The following is an 18989-nucleotide window of genomic DNA, read 5'->3' as shown; positions in this document are numbered from 1 at the left end:
TTTTTAAAACCCGACTTATCATTTATAAAAAAATACTATTTTGAATGTATAGATATGGAATCCCTGCCTACACTTCAGAATCTTCATGACGCCCTTGTGCCCGATAGTAATGTTGAAGCCGAGGAGGAACTACTCTCGGTAATGACACATTTACTTGTGTGTGCCATCGAAGATCCGGGCATTCCGAATCCCGGCCGACATACCACTCTCTTGGGACAATCTCTTCGCAATGCCGACATAACCAATTCAAATGTTTCCGAAATCTTGCGAATATATTTGTATGCCACAGCCACGGGTGAAGTCCGTCAAATGCATGGCATCACACTTGACCGAGAGAAGGAGAAACGCATACCAGACCATCATCAAATGGAGACTGATTGTAATGTAACCACTGGCAAGAATCAGCAATACTATGAGTTATTGCACGAAAACGAGACATGGAAATTGTCGATTTGCTTGAAAGATCGGCCATTTGTAGCCTTGAATCCAACGAAGAAAACCCAAATCCTAGCCCATCTCTGCAATGACTTGCTAATGAACAAAGCAGTCCTCAAACAAATCGATGGAAGCCTTGAGTCGTGCGCACAAATCAAGAAAGAGAAATACATGACTGATATGAAAATTCGCAAATACAAGTCACTGCACATCAGAAAGACCCGTTTGGAAGCCTACGAAAAGGTCCAGATCGAAAGAGAAGCTGCAATGGCAGCCATAGCCGCTCAACAACAGCAGCAGCAATTGCAACTGCAGCAACAGCTCGAAGAGCAACAACAGCAGAAGCAGCAGGATGAGCTAGCTCGCAAGGAGGAGGAGTCAAGTGTAATAGAGCCAGAAGTAACCATTGTTGTTGGAGAGGGCGAAACAAATAACAACAGTAGCAGCAACAAGGACGAGTCGGAGAAAATGGATATGGACGACTGCCAAATTGTTCCTTTGACTGAAACAGTTGCTCCTCCTAAAGAGGCCGATTCCGATGCAGGAGGTGTGGAAATAGTAGAGGCAAGTAAGCCTGATTTGTTAGTTCCACCGTCTACGCCAGGAGAGAAAGTAACCTACGATAGCCCCTCGAAGAGCAGTGTGGACACACCAGTCAAATCAAAACTAGAAGAATCTTTGACTTATCAAAACGGAGCGACTGTTCCATCTGATCTTAGCCAGTTGATGAACAAAAAGAATAACTCACGATGTGATGACGCCTCAACTGACGTCGGCATGGACGATGATCTAAGTGACGTAGAGAGCGAGATGACTAATATTGAGGAGGACGAAGATAATCGCATGACTGCCGACGAAGTGCAAAAGAAGCTAGAGAAAATGATAAAATCTTCCTTGAATTGCAAGGAATCCCTAGAAAAGAGCACCAATCAACTTCGGGCGTGTTGCTTTGGCCAGGATCGTTTCTGGAGGAGGTATTGGAAGCTCCCAAAAGCAGGTGGCATTTTTATTGAAGCACTCGAGTCGGCTCAGAACGAAATTTATGAATTCAATGAAGTTCTTGAAAACGCCGTCAAATTGGAAGCGCCATCTATTGACGAAGTCAAGGAAGAGCCAAATTGCGAAACATCGAAAGAAGAGGAAGAATTAAATAACCAGGACAAAACCACAGAAGCCGACATAAAGCCATCATGCGATGCAGTCGTGAAAAATGATTCAGAAATCGAGTGTATGCAAGTAGATGAGAGCAACAACGAGCCACCGCAGCCGGCAATCGGGGATGGCTTCCCTCCAAACCCACCAAATCCTAATACAACGATTTGTTTGAAGAACGATTCTGAATTACTTCCACCACCCCCACCACCGCCAATCGCCCAAAATGTGGTCGTGGGCGATATGAATGAAATGGCTATGGACAAGTTCGAGTCGTCATCGTCGTCGTCGACGATCAGAATCGAAGAAAACGAAGAGAACGTCTGTGATACAAGCAATCGAGAAATCAAATCCGAAGTCGATGTCAGTATAAAGAAAGAAGATGATGTTATTATAATCTCTGGCGATGATTTGAAGCCGCCTGCTTTGCCGGTCGACCGATGGTTCTCCATTGCCAATCGTGAAATGCCACTAACCACAAACGAAATGCAAGGTGAGACTCCATACTTCCAGAGAGTCTATTCGAACATCCATTGTGGCAGTGCTATCCAGATTCAAGGCCATCGTTGGGACATTGCCAACAATGCACAATATTTTACAGTGCCGTTGGATAACGGTAAAGTTGACTTGAATTTTGAAAACGAGACAATTCTCACACTATCAGGGCTCGACGATAAAATGGTGGAGCAAAAGATGAGAGCCGCCCATGCTATGAAAGAAACTGCTGGTAGCGAGGACAACGGTCCTTCACATGACAACAGCTATGACTTGAAAGAGCAGAAGTTTTTTCCCTTTCTCGATGATACCTGCGGCGGTGGAGGGAGACCTGAAACTGTAGAAGGAGCCACTTCCGTTAACACCCCAAGTGCAGGTGCCGAATTGAAGGCAGGTCGTGTGGAAATGAAACTCGACGAAGCAACCGGAATATCGTTTCAAAATTTAGCCAACATGTCATTGGGAAACATTAGCGCTTACATCACCTGCGACATTCCAACCCCTCTCTCAATGACACCGGACGAACATCGTCTGCTAGAGCAGATAAAAAACGAGGGGTTTCCCAAGAAGCTAGAGAGTAATTTTGTGCCACGCAAATACCGTCACGGCTGGTGGAAGGTGGACACTCTCGAGTTAATCCAAGACGTCATAGACAATCTCAACCAGAAGGGTTTGCGCGAACGTGAATTAAAGCAGAGTTTAAGTCGAATTCTCTCCGAAGAGATAGAACTCGCCACACCATATTCACTAACCGCCAAAGAGGATGACAACGAAGATGAAAAAATAGTCCCGCCCGATGGACCCAACGATTGGAATCCAAAAGTTGCGAAGCGCGTTGAATTGGCACTGTTGGAACAACTCGAAGCTCTTGAGGATAAAATTGCCAGCGCTTCAATGCAGATAAAGCACTGGGTTCTGCCACCACGAATAGAAAATGAAATGTCTCTCGACCAGGAGGACATTACGGAAGAAGAGTTTGTGACAATAATTCCAATGATCCGTGATCGTATTGCCAGTTTGGAGGCGGCCATCGAACGAAGGTACTTGAAACCACCATTGGGCAGTCAAACGGGAGATGCCCATCTAGCTGTGATCGCACAAAACCAACAAAATCAGAAATCCTCTTCGTCGACGTCATCTTCGGAGAGAGATAATAACACATCCATGGGACAGCAACAGCAAAGCAATACCAGCGTTAGTGCTTCGGGTAATAGCAGTGATAACGGCGGACAGCAGCAATCGTGCTCTGTCAGTGCATCGGGGGATAATTCCGGAGCAGCTTCACCGGCTAGTGTTTGTGACAGCGAAAGAGATATGCCCCAAGAGAATATCCCAAAGGGTTTGGTGTCATGGCGCGAGGCGGTATCTCGTTCGCATACTACGGCTCAATTGGCCATGGCATTGTATGTTCTGGAATCGTGTGTTGCCTGGGACAAGAGCATTATGAAAGCGGTAAGTCATGATTGATATGTTTTATTCTTTTGTATTTTCGTCCCCTAACACCTAAAACCCCGAATAAGTAGAATATAATATTAATTTGCTTTTCAATGTCAATAAATACATTTTTGCCGGGTGCTGGCTGCAATGCTTTTATTATTATTAATTAACTTGTGATAGAGTTGCTTTTATTTTGCTTTTTATGTAGTAGTTTAGTTTTTTTTTTGTTGTCCCTTAAAGTGTGATGGTTTTCTTTAAGTTTAATGTTTAATTTATTGATTTTATATTTTAGAATATAAACATACATGTTTTTCTTTTTGAGTGTATCAAATTCCAAGAAAAGAAAGTGATTTCATCAATTACCCTTGATTGCTTTTAAGTGCTTTTGGAATGGTGGGCAAAATGGAATTCCCTTTTTCTCATTTAACTGGTATTAACAATATTTTGTCGAAATAGCCTAACCCCCTTCGTCTAAAAAAAAATGCTTTTATATTGCATTGTAATATACAAATCTTGTTAATACAAAAACGGAATAGTTCGCCCTTCGTAATCCAATATTTTTCTCTAATGCCATAAAGAACTAAAGGGCGATTACTCATATGGTTTGTTTTATAATGTAAAGTAAACATTTGAAGTTAACTTAAAATTTTTTACTATCGGTTAAAGCAAGAAATCAAGGTCAATTTGCAAGGTCAAAATTTGGCATCTCGTTCGAACATAGGCGATGCACAAGTATCTCGCAAGTAATTTTGGCTTTTAAATTGTCTATCGTAGCTGGCTTAGAGTTTAACGCTCTGTATGACGTCGTTTTGTTGGATTTAAGGAAGTCCGTTAACAAAGCGCAATTACGGTTAGCATTGACGGTAACATTCTTATATGTATCATAATAAAGAAATACTGGCCAATAATTCCAAAAAAAAACATAAACCACACATTACCCTTGTTTTTGATTGACTCTTCGGGTTGCTCGTCAGCCAAATTACATATATTATTGAACCAGAAATTGGCTGACATATTTTTCTGCCAACTTTCTGTCACTGAAACGATATAACATTTCATTTTCTTTGAGTTTTTCCAGAGCTCATTTTCTGAAAATATGAAGCATATTAAAGTCGCCTGTCTTCATTTCCTGCTCAGCCAGCTCGGTACCTAGCTAGCTGTCTCCAGTTTCGCACACCAAGTTGGTTGAGGTTCTCTCCCACCTGGGTGCGCCACCTGTGTCGCGGCCTTCCTCTACTGCGCCGTCCCTCGGGATTGGATTCGAAGACCTTCCGTGCTGGAGCGTTGATGTCCATCCGATCTACATGACCTAGCTATCTAAGCCGTTGGACTTTAATTCTACTAACTAGGTCAGTGTCGCTGTACAGCCCGTACAGTTCGTCGTTATATCTTCTCAGAGTACAAATTCATAAACGAATCGAATCGGATTGGCTTTTGAAAAGTATTACAGTGTAGGGCCCCAGGAAGATTTACGATAGGCCCTATTAATTAGCCGACTTGGAGCAGCAATTTTAATTTTTGTTTGGGGATGAAGGTCTGATCTTATGCAAATAGTCTGGAAACAATTTCAGCAGTTAAGGTCAGGTTAATATCATCCAAGCACTGAGTGAGCTACAGTCCGAAACCATCAAATGGGAATATTTCACACAACCTAACACAATTTTCCTCATGTGTCCTTTAAAAACGACCTTCAAATTGGAATTCGTTATCTGTCTTGGTGAAGAAACAAAATTTTCGTTTTCGAACGCTCAAGGCATTCGGAAACGCATTACCAGGTACGGCTTTCGAAACGCATTACAGAGTAGGGCCCCAGGTACGAAAAATCCGAATGCGGATTTTTCATTCCGTAAGTACTAGATTTCTTATCCGCATTAGAAATAGAGAGTACAAAATATTCGTTTTCGAAAATATTTGCTTTCGAAACGCATTACAGAGTTCAATTGTATTTCTCTCGGAATTTTTTTGTTCCCACCGAATTTTTTCCTTGTTCGGGAATCTGCCTGGAAATACATATCCCTTTAAGAAAATTTCTATACAATTACACCGCTATTTCCTGGAGTTTTCTCGGTAGCAAGTAATTAGGATGGAAAATTTTGAGCATTTTTAACGTTCGCAATATTCGAGAAACGAACATTTGTATTAACCCACCCCTTCCCCCCAATATCGTCAACACAACTGAAAATAGAATTTAAGAATTTTGTGTTCAAAAGATCGATTTTCTCTAACCCTCTAATGAATGACACGTTGTTCTCAGCCTCATTTGTAAAGTAAAGTGATTAATTGATGCCACCAATCTACAATCTGCTCCAAACGTTCACTTTTCGTTCACTTTCGAACGTGAACTTCTCAAAACCTAGATTCAGCAATGTTATTTGTTAGAAACGATAACAATTGTTCGCTCAAGACCCAAATCTATAACGATGCCGAGTCACCTGCGCTTCAATTACTGATTCAATTCAATTTTGTTGTAAACGATTAATCCAAAATTATTTCTTTACTTACTGTCAAAATATCGAAATGGAAAAAGCTCTCACTGTCAAAGTATTTAGAAAGACATTGATGTTTTGCCCAATACGTCGTCATTCAAATTCCTACTAAATGCTCAAAAACGCGCCACTGGCATCACTTCTTGGCCTTCCAATTATGTCAATATCATCGACGTATCCGAGTAATTGGACAGACCTTTTGGAATATTAGTTTTGACGAGGCAACGTCCTAGTCACTGATAAAGCTTCGGTTCCTATCGATCACCGAAATCAAGCATCAGTGAGCGTAATTAGTAGACAGATGGAAGACCGTCTCGAAACCTATCGCGTGCTGTTGTCATGTGTTCTTTCTATTTGTTATTCTTTCTCTTCTGTCCTTATGTCTTGTTTGAATGTCTTGTGTTGTTATCACCTTACATAGTCTAGTCGCTCAAGGTGCTGTGTTTTCTACTCTGTACATTTATGTGCTGAGTAGAGTGTAATGTAGTTTTGACTATTGCGTTTTGCACAATTCTTTCAAGAACAATGTTGAAAAAGTCGCACAAAGTGTCTTACCTAAAACCTTTCTTAAGATTTAAAGCATCGCGAAAATCTTTTCCTATCTTGATGGCGTAACGTGTATTCTCAATCATCATTCTACGCAAAGGATTAAGATTTACAGGGATGCCTTAACTATGGACTTTCATGGTCTGAAGCCCCACTGATATGCACCTATCTGGTTGTTGACGAAAAGATTCAGACGTTCACATAATACACCAGAAGGTATCTTGGATGTGATTTTCAGGAGACTAATGCCTCTGTAGCTGGAGCGACTCAGAGATAAGTGGGTGAATACTCTGAACCAAGTCATGCTTTGAATAATTTGGCAGCTTAGCAATTGTTTTGGACTTCTGATTCATTTGTTTTGGACTTCTGATTCAGTATAGTTATATTCGTCGTGGGGGCCAATATTTTAGTTGCTTATATTTCATACAAAAATATTAAAATATGAATCAGTTGACTGATACTTCAATTAATAATAATTTTTCTTTAAAACCTTCCCTATTTTAATGCACATTTTCAATTTTCTGTCTTACTAACTTATATTATTCAAGCACAATTTATTTATATATTTAGTAACTCCACACACTTTCTTAGTTGATTTTTTGTTTCATAAAATAGTTTTTTGTTTTTGTTGTTGTGCACTTATAGCATTAAGTTTGTTTTATACGTATTTTACTTTAATTTTTAATTAATACTGATTCCTATGTTTTGACTAATTACATTTTTTCTTTTTTATTTTCTTTCTTTTCCGCATTTAATGTAAAATTTATTTGGATAAAATATATAATATTATAAATGTTAACGTGGCTATACAAAAAATAAATTATATAATTGCCTGCCTGCTGATATCCTTAAATAAATAATAATAATAATAAAAAAAAAACGAAATACGTATCAAATGAAACATTTAATAATTCTACATGATAAACGTTTATGTATTTTCTGCACGCTAAAATTTAAAAAACAAACAAAAAAAAACACTCTTACACATAAAACACACAAAAATTCGATAAAAAAAAAACAATTAAAAATTTTAAAAACAAAATTAACTTACTTATACTTTAATACATAAATGGTGTTTTTTTCATATTTTTCTATATCTTTGGTGTATGTGGTACTTCTTTTCTGTTTCTGTTAACGCTTCTTGTGGCTTTGAATAACATAAAATTAAACAAAACAAATTGAAATTAAATTAAAAACAAAAAATCCATTTAACTGTCTTAAAATATTAAACTATAACAAATTATACAAAACAAAATGTTAGCTTAATAAAAGTAAAAAGAAAAAATCAAAATCGAAATCAAAGTCGAATAAAAACGGTGAAAGTTGTAAGCCCACTACCACTAGCACCCCTAACAATAAGGAGAGTAGTACGACAACAACACCAAACAAAAAAGCTGACAAAAAGTCCTCATCCTCCTCCTCCTCGTCGTCGTCGAAAAAATCAAAAAAGTCTTCGAAAAGTAAATCCAAAACAAAGTCACCAAATTCCAAGGCTAACAAATCTACCAAAAACAAACTTGACCAATCAATGATGAGTGAAACGACGATAGATGATCAAGGTCAAGATCAAAATCAAGGTCATGGTCAAGGTCAAGGTGAAGGTGAAGAAGAAGTAAATTCGTATAATATGATGTTGTGTTCTACTACTACTCCTCCTACTACCTCTGCTACTAACCACAAAATCACGAAGATGTTATTCACTGAAACTAGTACACCAACTACTACTACTACAACAACAACCACAACACCAAGCACAAAACGTACTACAATTTCCCAAAACAATTACTTACAGAATTGCCAGTTCTGCACATCTGGCGAGAATGAGGATAAATTGCTGTTATGTGATGGTTGCGATAAGGGCTATCATACATATTGCTTTAAGCCCAAAATGGACAATATCCCTGAAGGAGATTGGTAAGATTGTGAAATCACTCTTGTTTAAATGGCCTTCGTATTCTATTTGTTTGTGTTTCTACCTTTTTTTTACTTAAGGTACTGCTATGAATGTGTAAATAAGGCGACAAATGAACGCAAATGTATCGTTTGTGGCGGTCATCGGCCTCCTCCAGTGGGTAAAATGATTTACTGTGAATTGTGTCCACGTGCATATCATCACGATTGCTACATACCGCCCCTGTTGAAGGTGCCACGCGGCAAGTGGTATTGCCACGGCTGCATATCCAAGGCACCGCCACCGAAGAAACGCCCTAGTAAAAAGCCTGCCAACAAGGAACTAAAGCAGCACAATTCATCGCAGTCATTGAACTCTTCGCACGATGAATCGATGAATTCCATTGTAGCGCCTTTAAGGTGAGTTCAATGTTTTATTTGTTTTCTTTTTTGTTTTCGTTATCCGAAAAAATCAAACTTTATTTTAGTCCTGCACACTCAGTAGCATCGACGTCCTTCGATGAACATCACAACAATTCGGTAGATGCTTCTCGTTTCCAAACCCAAATGACACGTCCATCAACGCCGATGGCCATCAATAACGACTATGTAGATATAAGTATGGAAGCAACACAGCTGGGAGTTGGTGTTGCTATCGGCGGCGTTGGCATTGGCGTTGGTGTTGGTCTATGTCCTGCACAACCCAATCCAATGCCGAATATGGCACCCATGCAACAACAAATGGTACATGCATTATCTCCGCAACATATTGGCAATCAGAGCAATCAACTATCTATGATTATTCCACAACCACCAGTGATGTCTCAACAGCTCCAACTGCAACAACTTCAACTAGCACAACAGCAGCAGCACCAGCAAGCTCAACAACAACAACAGCTCCAGAATCAACTTCAACATCAACAGCTTCCACAATTGCAACTTCAACAACAGCAACAACAACAGCCACAGCAACAACCACAGCCGCAACAAATTCATCAACCTCCACCAGCATTACCGCCTCCAGCGCAAATTCAATCGCATCAAATTCAACAACCAATAGCACAACCACCAGCACCACAACCTCCACAAATGGTACCATCACCACCCCAACAGGTGCAAGCGACTCCAATAGTCCCCCCACAACAAATTCAACAGCTCCAACAGCAGCAGCAACAACAACAACAACAGCAGCAACAACAACTCCAACAACCACAACAACAACCACCACAACAACAACAACAACCACAGCAACAGACAAATCAACAACAAGTCATAAATGAGGCTAAAGAGAAACTAAAACAAGAAAAAAAGGAAAAACATGCCACCAAGAAGCTAATGAAGGATTTAGCCGTTTGCAAAACTGTTTTAGGTGAAATGGAGGTGAGTTTTCAAATAAATTTTCTCCATATAAACAAATATATATTTATAATAATATAATGTGGTGAATTATTTATCTTTTAAATTATTTTGTATCTTTTTGCTGCATGTAAAATAAATTAAATTTTAAAATCAGGAGAAATTGTGAAATGGATTATATTTTTTCTAAAATTACAGTTACACGAAGACTCTTGGCCATTTTTGTTACCTGTGAATACAAAGCAATTCCCAACGTATCGTAAAATAATTAAAATTCCAATGGATCTATCAACAATCAAAAAACGTCTTCAAGATTTAAGGTAAGTTTTTGTTTTGTTTTATTTTGTTATAGGCCTAACACAACTCTAAAGTCTTTTTAAAGTTGTATTTCAGGTTAAATAACTAACTACACACATTTCTATTCCATTTCAAGCTTGTAAAAGAATGCAATCGTCTGGGAATGCAATCTTTTATGACTTCAATGTAAAGATTGCATTCATTCAATTAACATAAATATTGAGACTACAAATTTTGCAATCAATAATAATTTTACCTTAAAGAGACTGTAATGATTTTTTTCCAATCAAACTCACTTGAAGTCTTTGCATTCTTAAGTGAAATGTCTTAACCCAAAGTATTCTAAAGTGGCCCATACACCTCGCACACCAATTTTCGGTGTCTGACACCAAAAGATTGAAATATAAATTTGAAGAAGAATGCAAAGACATTGGGCAGGTGGAGAAGACAAGGGACTTGAAAGTATGGCAAGTTTTTAGTATCTGATTCGCCAGCTGCCATTAGTTAAGAAAATTCTCCCTAACTATCAAGTCAAGTCCACTTATGCCAAAATGACAGCTAATCATGATTTTTCAATTAACTGAAAGCTGAACTTTATTACTTTGTGGTTTATTTATTTTCTGCCTTGTCTAATTTGAAAGGAATAAGTAACGATAAAAGTAAGATAAAAACAAAAACAAATTCTAACAACCATAACATCAAAGTCGTACTTCGTGGACGAACACTTTTAATTGAAAATAAGACTTATTATCTGGATAATAACAACTGCTTGACGTGTGACGATGCTGATGGCTTAAGTATGATCAACAATATTTTGAAATAGTGCAATGACAAGGTTCAGATGACAGCAAGCTTACAAACAATCAACGTCGATAATGCAGTGTAAGCCCCTGGGTTCAATAGTGTCGTTAGTAGTAGGAATTACAATGTTTAGTATTAAAGCCGTCTGCCAAAATAACACTAGTAAAAAACATTTAAAATTTGTGGGCGGCCAAGGACATCAGTGGTCGATTATGCTATCATAGGAGTAGGTTGGGAACCGTTCGTAAAAGATTTTGAGGTTAGTGAAGTATCATATTCAGACCACCTTATTGTTGTTGTTACAATACAACTTCAAACTAAGCATGATGAGGAAATAACGTTAATGCGGCTCCTGCTCAAACTGAAATGGAAAGAGGCTAAAGCTCAGGAGTATCGGCGATCTCTAGACTTGCAACTCAAATCCCTTCTAATAGAGGACTTTTCTCTCTAAGAACGGATTGTGAAAGCCTCATACCCTCAAGAAGGACTCAACTAAAAGAAAGAAAATAGAAAAAAAGAATTCTGGTGTGACGAAGAATGTCTAAAAGCTCGTAAAACATTATTTGCGTGGTTGAGGATCTTCCGTTACTCCACCCAAGGATTGTTTAAGGGTTTTTATATAGAGGCCAATAAGAAGTTTATAGAGCTTTGTTAGACTAAATAAAAGTTATACGCTGAAAAGACCGATTAGCATCTTGTAAAAGCTCCGCTGATTCTTTGGAAACTGGCTAGGGAGCTGAATGGAAAACGTTTTACTATCCCCACAAAACTGTCTTCAAATGTAATGCTTTCAAGTGGCAATATGCCGCACTTGAATTCGTAGTCGACCCTCTGGACTGTGCATTTACATTTAGCGAGTTGGAAGAAACGTTGAAGAAGCTTAAAGATGGAAAAGCAGCCGGATCGAATGGTATTCCAGTGGAATTTTTTAAATATGGGACTGTCATGCTCAAAGAGCACCTTATTAAACCTTTTAATACAGTTTTGGAGTGAGAATTGTCGCCAGATGAATTTCGAGATGCTATTATTTATCCAATCAACAAAAAAGGGCCGTTATTTGATGCAGCTAACTACAGAGGGATTTCCTTTTTAAATGCATCATACAAGATATTGACAACGATGATGCATAAGCGTCTTGTTAGTTGGATTGAGACCGGAAACTTGCTGAAGGAGTTCCAGGCTGGATTTATACCAGGGTATTCAGCAATAGATAATGTTTTTATATTCAGGAGCTTAGCAGAGAATTTCTTGAATCAAAGGAAAAAGCTGTATGTATTTTTTATCGATTTTAAAGCACCTTTTGATACAATCGATAGAGGTGCAATATTCTATAAGCTGTATAGTCTTGGAATATCATTGAAGTTTGGTCGCGTTCTTGAGTACCTATATAGCGGAACAAGGGCGGTTGTGTAGACAGGTGAAGAACTCTCAGACTGGTTTGAAACCTCATCGGGAGTGAGACAAGGTTGTACATTAAGCCCTTCTTTGTTTTCATTATTCATTGATGACATTTTAGAATATCTACCGGGTGGAGTGGATTTCGCAAGGATAAGGATTAAGGCACTTCTGTTTGCAGATGATATAGTCATGTTTGAGCAATCACCGGAAACACTGCAACTCATGATTAACAGGGTTTACAAGTATTGTCAGCTATGGAATTTAATAGTAGATATAGATAAATCCAAGGTTATTGTTGTTAAAAGTTTAAGTGGACGTAATGCATCAAATGAAAAATGGAGCTATAATCGCGAAAATATTGAATGTGTGCGAGAATACAAATACCTTGGCATTACTGTTACAAATAATTTCAATATGGAAAAACAGTTGAACGAGAAATTGGTTAAGGCGAAAAGTGCTATTAACATGGCATGGAAACAATCTTCATAAATAAGTGTATAGCACATAGTAGCAAGTTATAAGTATTTGAAGCAGTAGCTGAGAGCATACTTTTATATTGATCGCAGGTATGGGGATGTAGAAAGTACAATTTGGTTGAAAAACTCCTAACGCACTTTATAAAAAGAATATTTAATTTGCCGAAAAATACGCCAAACTACGTAATAATGCTGGAATCGGGTGTCTCTCCTTTGTTTATAAAAACATTGAAGTTGCAAGCGGACTTCTTGCTTAACGTTTTTAAAATGAATGATTCACGGGTCGTGAAAAAAGTGGCCATAAAAGCCATATAAGATCAAAGCAGTTGGTATCGAAAGTGGTAAGATCTTGCTGAGGAATGTCAAATTAATTTAATTTACCCATCGAGGATTTAACAACCGCTAAAAACATCTTGGATGAAGTCATTTTAAAGGTTGATAAGAAACGTAGAGCTGAATATATTGCTGATGCGATTAATTCCTTGTACAGAACAACTTGCAGCAGATAAACAACTATTTTAAGGATTCTAATAATGTCCGTGTGATTTCTATGATGGTCAAACTACGTAGTGAACTAATACCTGATTTACCCCTAGAATGTAATATGTGCAGCCTATCAGAAAGAGAGGATATTGTCCACTTCTTGGGAAAATGTCTTATTCTCAGAAAAATCAGAAGGAATGTATTCAGAAAAGACTTTCTATCGGAAGATCAAGTGATAAGTTTATCGAATGAAATGGATGTTGTCAATCTTTACGAATTTTGCAAAACTGCGCTTAGATATAGAAGTGCTAAATAATGAATGTACATTTTTGATTGTGTTTCTATTCATTGTTTTTTAAATTATTTGTAATCCATCCTGAACTGTTTATAGCTAAAAGATTATAAATACTTTTTTTTAATATTTAAAAGTAATTATATTGAGAGCTTTTTACATTCATTGTGTTTTATTTTCAATTCGGCAGACGGAAATAGCCATTCTATAATTATTTTTGTTAACATTTTTGATATATAATGTAAATTTTACTTTAATTCAATAAAATCTATATCTATCTATCCTTAAAATACGAAATACAAGTAGAGATGGAATTGTAGCATGCCTAGGAGTGTTTTGTAGACAATTAACTCTCGCGAAGTTAAGTTCCGAGTTTGGAGTTTATGACACTTGAAAAATGTACGTTCAGAGAATGCAGTTAAATGCAAATGAAGTCCCTTATGTTGTCTGAACCTGCCCATTAAGTGAACGTAAAAACTTCAAATGAATCCAAAGACTTACAAAGGGATGCAAATACTTAAAGTGAATGCAAAGCCTTCAAGTGAATGAAAAAACTTCAAGTGAAGTAACAAATGCATGAAATCTCAAATGATTGTAATCCATTCATTGCAAATGATTGTAGAAAAAATGGTTGCAGTCTTTTAGTGCAAATGATTAGTGATTGCACAATTTGAAGTCCCAATCTTTTGAATTCAATAAATGATTTATAATGATTGCATTCCCAAAAGATTGCATTCTTTTTAAAAGCCTGTATCATTTCAATACAAATTTTCTTTTCAAATTCTCACCTTTATGTCTTTTATTTTTATTTCAGTTATAAAACCCGCGAAGATTTCTGCGTAGATGTGCGGCAAATCTTTGACAATTGCGAAATGTTTAACGAAGATGACTCACCTGTCGGCAAAGCAGGACACGGCATGAGAAAATTCTTCGAAGTCCGATGGGCTGAACTGACTGATAACAAACATTCATGATATCAAATGCATCACCTAAAGTATTCGAATGATTAGAAAGCTTAAATAGTATTTATAAAAAAATCACACACAAATATTAAAAAAAAAATTGATCTAGAAATAGCATTAAAAGAAATCTTAGTTATAATTAAAAAAAAAAAAACAAAAATTAAAGAAATAAAATACAATTATAAAATGTAAAGCAAGGCAAACAAATTATAAAATAATAATAAAATACAAAAAGAAAAAAAAAAAAAACAAAAACAAAAGTATTCCAATTCGTATGGAAAAGGATTTAGTCTTACACATTTTTTTAAATATATATTTTTATTGTTTAGAACCAACTTCCGTTCTGTAAATAGTTTATATTTCTTATATTTAAAGTTTAAAAACTTAATTTTCTTTTTTATAAAATAGTAATTATTGATGTATTTCTTTTTATAAAGAGCTTAATGCTTCGCTACACAAAATGAATATTTTTCCTATAATTTTAGTTCACACACACTCTCAATCCCGAAGAAAGCAGATGAAACATTTTTGAAACAAATTTTTGTACAAACTTTTTAGAGATTTTACTTGACAGTATTTTTTATCTTTGTTTTGCTTTTGTTAACATCTACTTTTTTTATAATATACAAGAGAACAATAATAATCTAAAAAACAAAAGCATACGAGCAAGAGCGGTTTTTCTTAAGCTATCAACAAAAAGAAAATGTCTTCTATTGCGGAGTTCACTTTCGCTTTTAATGATATTGTCGCTAAATTATTTTATTTTGATTTAATTTTTAATTTTTTTTAACATGACATCATATTTATCATCATTGTGCGCATTTTAATTTTCTTAACAGAAAAATAGAAACGTACTTATAGTTAAGGAAATTTGCTTGGCAAAAGCAGATATATATATTTTTGGTTTACTATCCTTTTTAAATGATAATCTAGTTTATATGTCAGTCCTTTTTCTTCTTCATTTACGTTTTTATTTTTTTACTTATGTGTATTAAATATTTATAAATATATATTTTATATGTATAATTGGTATTTTTAGAATAATATAATAACTTTATGTCTATATAATATAAAAATATAGGAGTGTATAATTTTCTTCATGTGTATCGAGATTGTTTTTTTTCGTATATAGTTTTTCTTTTTTTCCTAATTTATTTTCCATGCATTGTTCTAGTTTTTAAGTTAATAATTCTTTGAAATAATAAATAAAAACAAAAATATATATATACACAAAAATATTATATACACTTAAAAAACTCATAACGTTAAGAAAACAAAAAACGATGTTCGATATGCAAGAAATATATTCGTAAATACAATACTGAAACTATGAAAAACTAGAACTAAATTGTTTAATTTAGTATTTTTGTTGGCGATGAGATGACCTCAATGCACAAATATGTAATTTTTGCCATCAACAAAATAGAGGTTTAAGTTATATTTAAAATATGGATTTGCTAATTTTTAATGTTCCTGTGCCCAAAAGTCCCTCGCGGAAAACTCTTAAGCGAGTATAAAAGGCAAAAGAAAATAATTTCGTGAATAAGACCTCAACTGAAAAAAATTGCGACAAATTATTAGAAAGATATGAAAGGTGGAACTTATCAATGACCGACATAAAAAAATCATTGTTCAATGTTTAACAAATGCGGTTTTATTTAATTATTGGTAAATAAATAAGTAATTAAAATGATAAGTGTTAAAGTGTATTACAACACGAGTAGCGATAGTGAATAATGATGAAGAAGGTGGAGTAAGAAGTTTTGAAAAAGCACAATTAATTATAAAAAGAAAGCACGCTCTTCAGTTTCATGTTATTTTTCCGGGTTGTTGATGTATTTGGAAGTAAATTGGGCTGGGATACACCAATTGGATTTCCGTTTGGGTTTAACCACTGTTTGTATTTAAGCAAATTTGCTACAGCATCTTCCAGCAAAGATAAAATTTGCAACTGGTTTAGACCTCCTTCAGTTGCTTTTATTTCTTTTGAATTGTATATTACTTTCTTCTTCACTTTGAACTTAAAGTCGGCCCAAATGTTATTTAAGTAAAACTTAACATATTTTTTACATTAATGAAATAAGTGATTCAAATTGTTTGCCAACCATCTCCATCTCTTACTGGAGGACCCTTGCTGTTCAGCTGCTCAGATATGGAATTCCATTCCCTTTTTGTGTCAGTTTCGTTGATTCCCTTCAAAAATCCGCTAGCCAACTGCTCGTTGCTCTCCATCAGCTCGACGAGGACCTGGAACTGATTCTGATTTGTTAATTTCAACTGCAAATGTGAACAAATATTTTGTTTTTATTTATCGTAAATAAAGTACTAATAAATTCAATAAAATAAATTATTTAACTAGGAAAGTTACAGTTTTGCGAACTTACATTTCTTCGTCGTGAGCAAATTTTCAAACGAGAGATACCGTGTGGTTTCTTTTCATTGTCGTCGTTACCTTGCTGCTTACAGAATGCTGAATGAAAGCGTTCAACACACTTGACGTTTAAAACACGACAACAAAACGAGTGACAAAAGTTGAAAACGACTTATGGAATGTAGATTGTGTCTGTCGTGTCGTATATTTTGCTGTCGTTAATAGGGGTGATTCTGTGAGAAAAGGTCGAAGCTTATGTAAAAGAAATGTCGGAAAATAAAAAAATGTAAGTTCATATGTATATTTCATTTCTTTTATAAAATAACATGAATCAATGCATTTTTATTCAGCTGCAAGAGAACTAATAAAAATAAGTACGAAAAGTTAGTCGAATTGATGGAATCGAACCCGAATGTAGCGAGAGGTGTTAGAGAGTTTGGTTCTTAAAAAAAAGGAATATTGAACGAATATTGGGAACAATTTGCTTCAACCCTTCACTCGCAACGGAAAAGACAAATTATTGAACGACGAAATAAAAATGTAAATATTACCAAGGAACATTGAACGTTCTCCTCTTTGGTATCACGTTTTAAGAACTGACTAAAGATTACTGGAGTTCCATACGAAAGAATCATAGATTCATCCAGAATATCTTGAGTAAACATAACGAATACATGGGTTCCGTCAACACATCCTATTTCTCCTGGTAAACTTGCCGTTAAAAAAATGTTGTTTCGGGCGTTTTGTTTCTCATCGGAGAACATGTCGAGACTGATCCGGGTTTTTTTTTTTTAATTCACAAGCACTCAAGGGGTTATTAGTACCCTTTATATGTTTGTATTTAAACACAGTGTGAACTTTAGGAAAATAGGGAAGGATTTAAAATTAGATACCGGTGCACATTGGTCTTAAAGTTTGAACATCAAGATGGGAGGGAAACACAGAGTTGGCCAATGCATTCCACATTTTCGATGTGCGATTTAAGAAAGAATCCCTATACTTGACAGTACCTTGAAATTGAGATCAAAGGTAAACTGATGAGCATTCCTAGAAGTGCAAGTATTACGGCTGAACAGTTTAAGGGGTGGAATGCAACTGGCTAATTCGACAGACCATTGTTTGTAAAAATATCGATAAAACAACGAAAGGCATGAAACATTGGGGCGGTGTTCTAGCGATGTAAATGTTTCGATTATAGTTCTGTCGCTTATCATTTTTAATGTCCTTTTTTGAATTCTATCCAAGAGATTTAAACTTGTTATGGGGGCACCCATAATATACGCGAATTATATTCAAGCTTTGGAAGGATGAAACCTTGTAGATCATAGCCAGATCAGAAAGGGTGAAAAATTTCTTGCATCGTCGGAGAAACCCTAAGCACGGCGATATCAAATATGTGATCATTCCATAAGAGGTGATCTGTAATACACATACCGAGTACTGATAGTTGATTGGTTTCCTGGATGCAAGTGCCACTCATAAATAGTGGCATCTGGGGTGCGTTACGCTTTAACGGCAGGAGACAGCGAGTTTTCGAAGGATTAAATTCTACACGGTTTTTGATTCCCCATTGGACAATGCTGCCAAGATCAGAATTTAATGAGCTTATCGTACGCTGCCGTTGAAGTTCCACATTCTAAGGATAAATTTGTCTTCAATTGCACACACAACTTTTTTCAATACTAAGGACACAGAGGATTGTAACAGACCTAAGTCAAAATATTTTCCTACGATTCTCTGATAACTCCCACTAGCAAAAAATCTAAGGGCAAAAGCTAATTTTATTAAAGCAGGCATTAAGGAGGTGCTTTCATTTTTAAATTTACCTTCAGTCGAAAATATTGAGCCCTTCCCGCCATTTTATCGTTAGCGTTTTCTCCAAAAAACAAATCTATGTTGTTGAAATTTCATGAGTTGACGTTTATTTATGTATGCATTTTTTTTGGATGGTAGCACCGAGTCTGGAACTCGAATTGTAAAGTTTGCCAACCGTGGTATGTCGAATTTGTTAAATTTGTTAAAAAATCTCACTTCGAACGTTCGATTCGCCAACCATAATAAGGATATAAAACTATCACTTTCATGTAAAGGTAGTATCATTATGTGGGCAGC

The 18989-nt window shown here is 36.1% G+C and overlaps 1 protein-coding gene across 9 annotated transcripts in view; it reads left to right on the top strand.

The window, feature by feature from the left end:
• The window catches only part of LOC129951552 (bromodomain adjacent to zinc finger domain protein 2B), a 126510-nt gene extending 110661 nt beyond the window's left edge, over nucleotides 1-15849 (top strand). For 7 of the 9 annotated variants that reach the window (XM_056063767.1, XM_056063766.1, XM_056063765.1 and 4 more), the window contains 6 exons: nucleotides 53-3534; nucleotides 7813-8465; nucleotides 8544-8861; nucleotides 8930-9821; nucleotides 9996-10117; nucleotides 14359-15849. In XM_056063767.1, coding sequence (XP_055919742.1) covers nucleotides 53-3534; nucleotides 7813-8465; nucleotides 8544-8861; nucleotides 8930-9821; nucleotides 9996-10117; nucleotides 14359-14518 — 5627 coding nt within the window. In that variant the 3' untranslated portion in view covers nucleotides 14519-15849. Of the gene's footprint in view, nucleotides 1-52; nucleotides 3535-7812; nucleotides 8466-8543; nucleotides 8862-8929; nucleotides 9822-9995; nucleotides 10118-14358 lie in introns of those variants that run through there. The other 2 variants (XM_056063770.1, XM_056063771.1) reach the window with 2 other exon arrangements.
• Nucleotides 15850-18989: the final 3140 nt, after the last annotated feature.

The sequence above is a fragment of the Eupeodes corollae genome, chromosome 3, assembly GCF_945859685.1.
Source record: "Eupeodes corollae chromosome 3, idEupCoro1.1, whole genome shotgun sequence".
Classification (NCBI taxonomy): Eukaryota; Metazoa; Arthropoda; class Insecta; order Diptera; family Syrphidae; genus Eupeodes; species Eupeodes corollae.
Note: the sequence above shows the minus strand (reverse complement) of the source record. Positions and strands in the feature narration are given on the sequence as shown.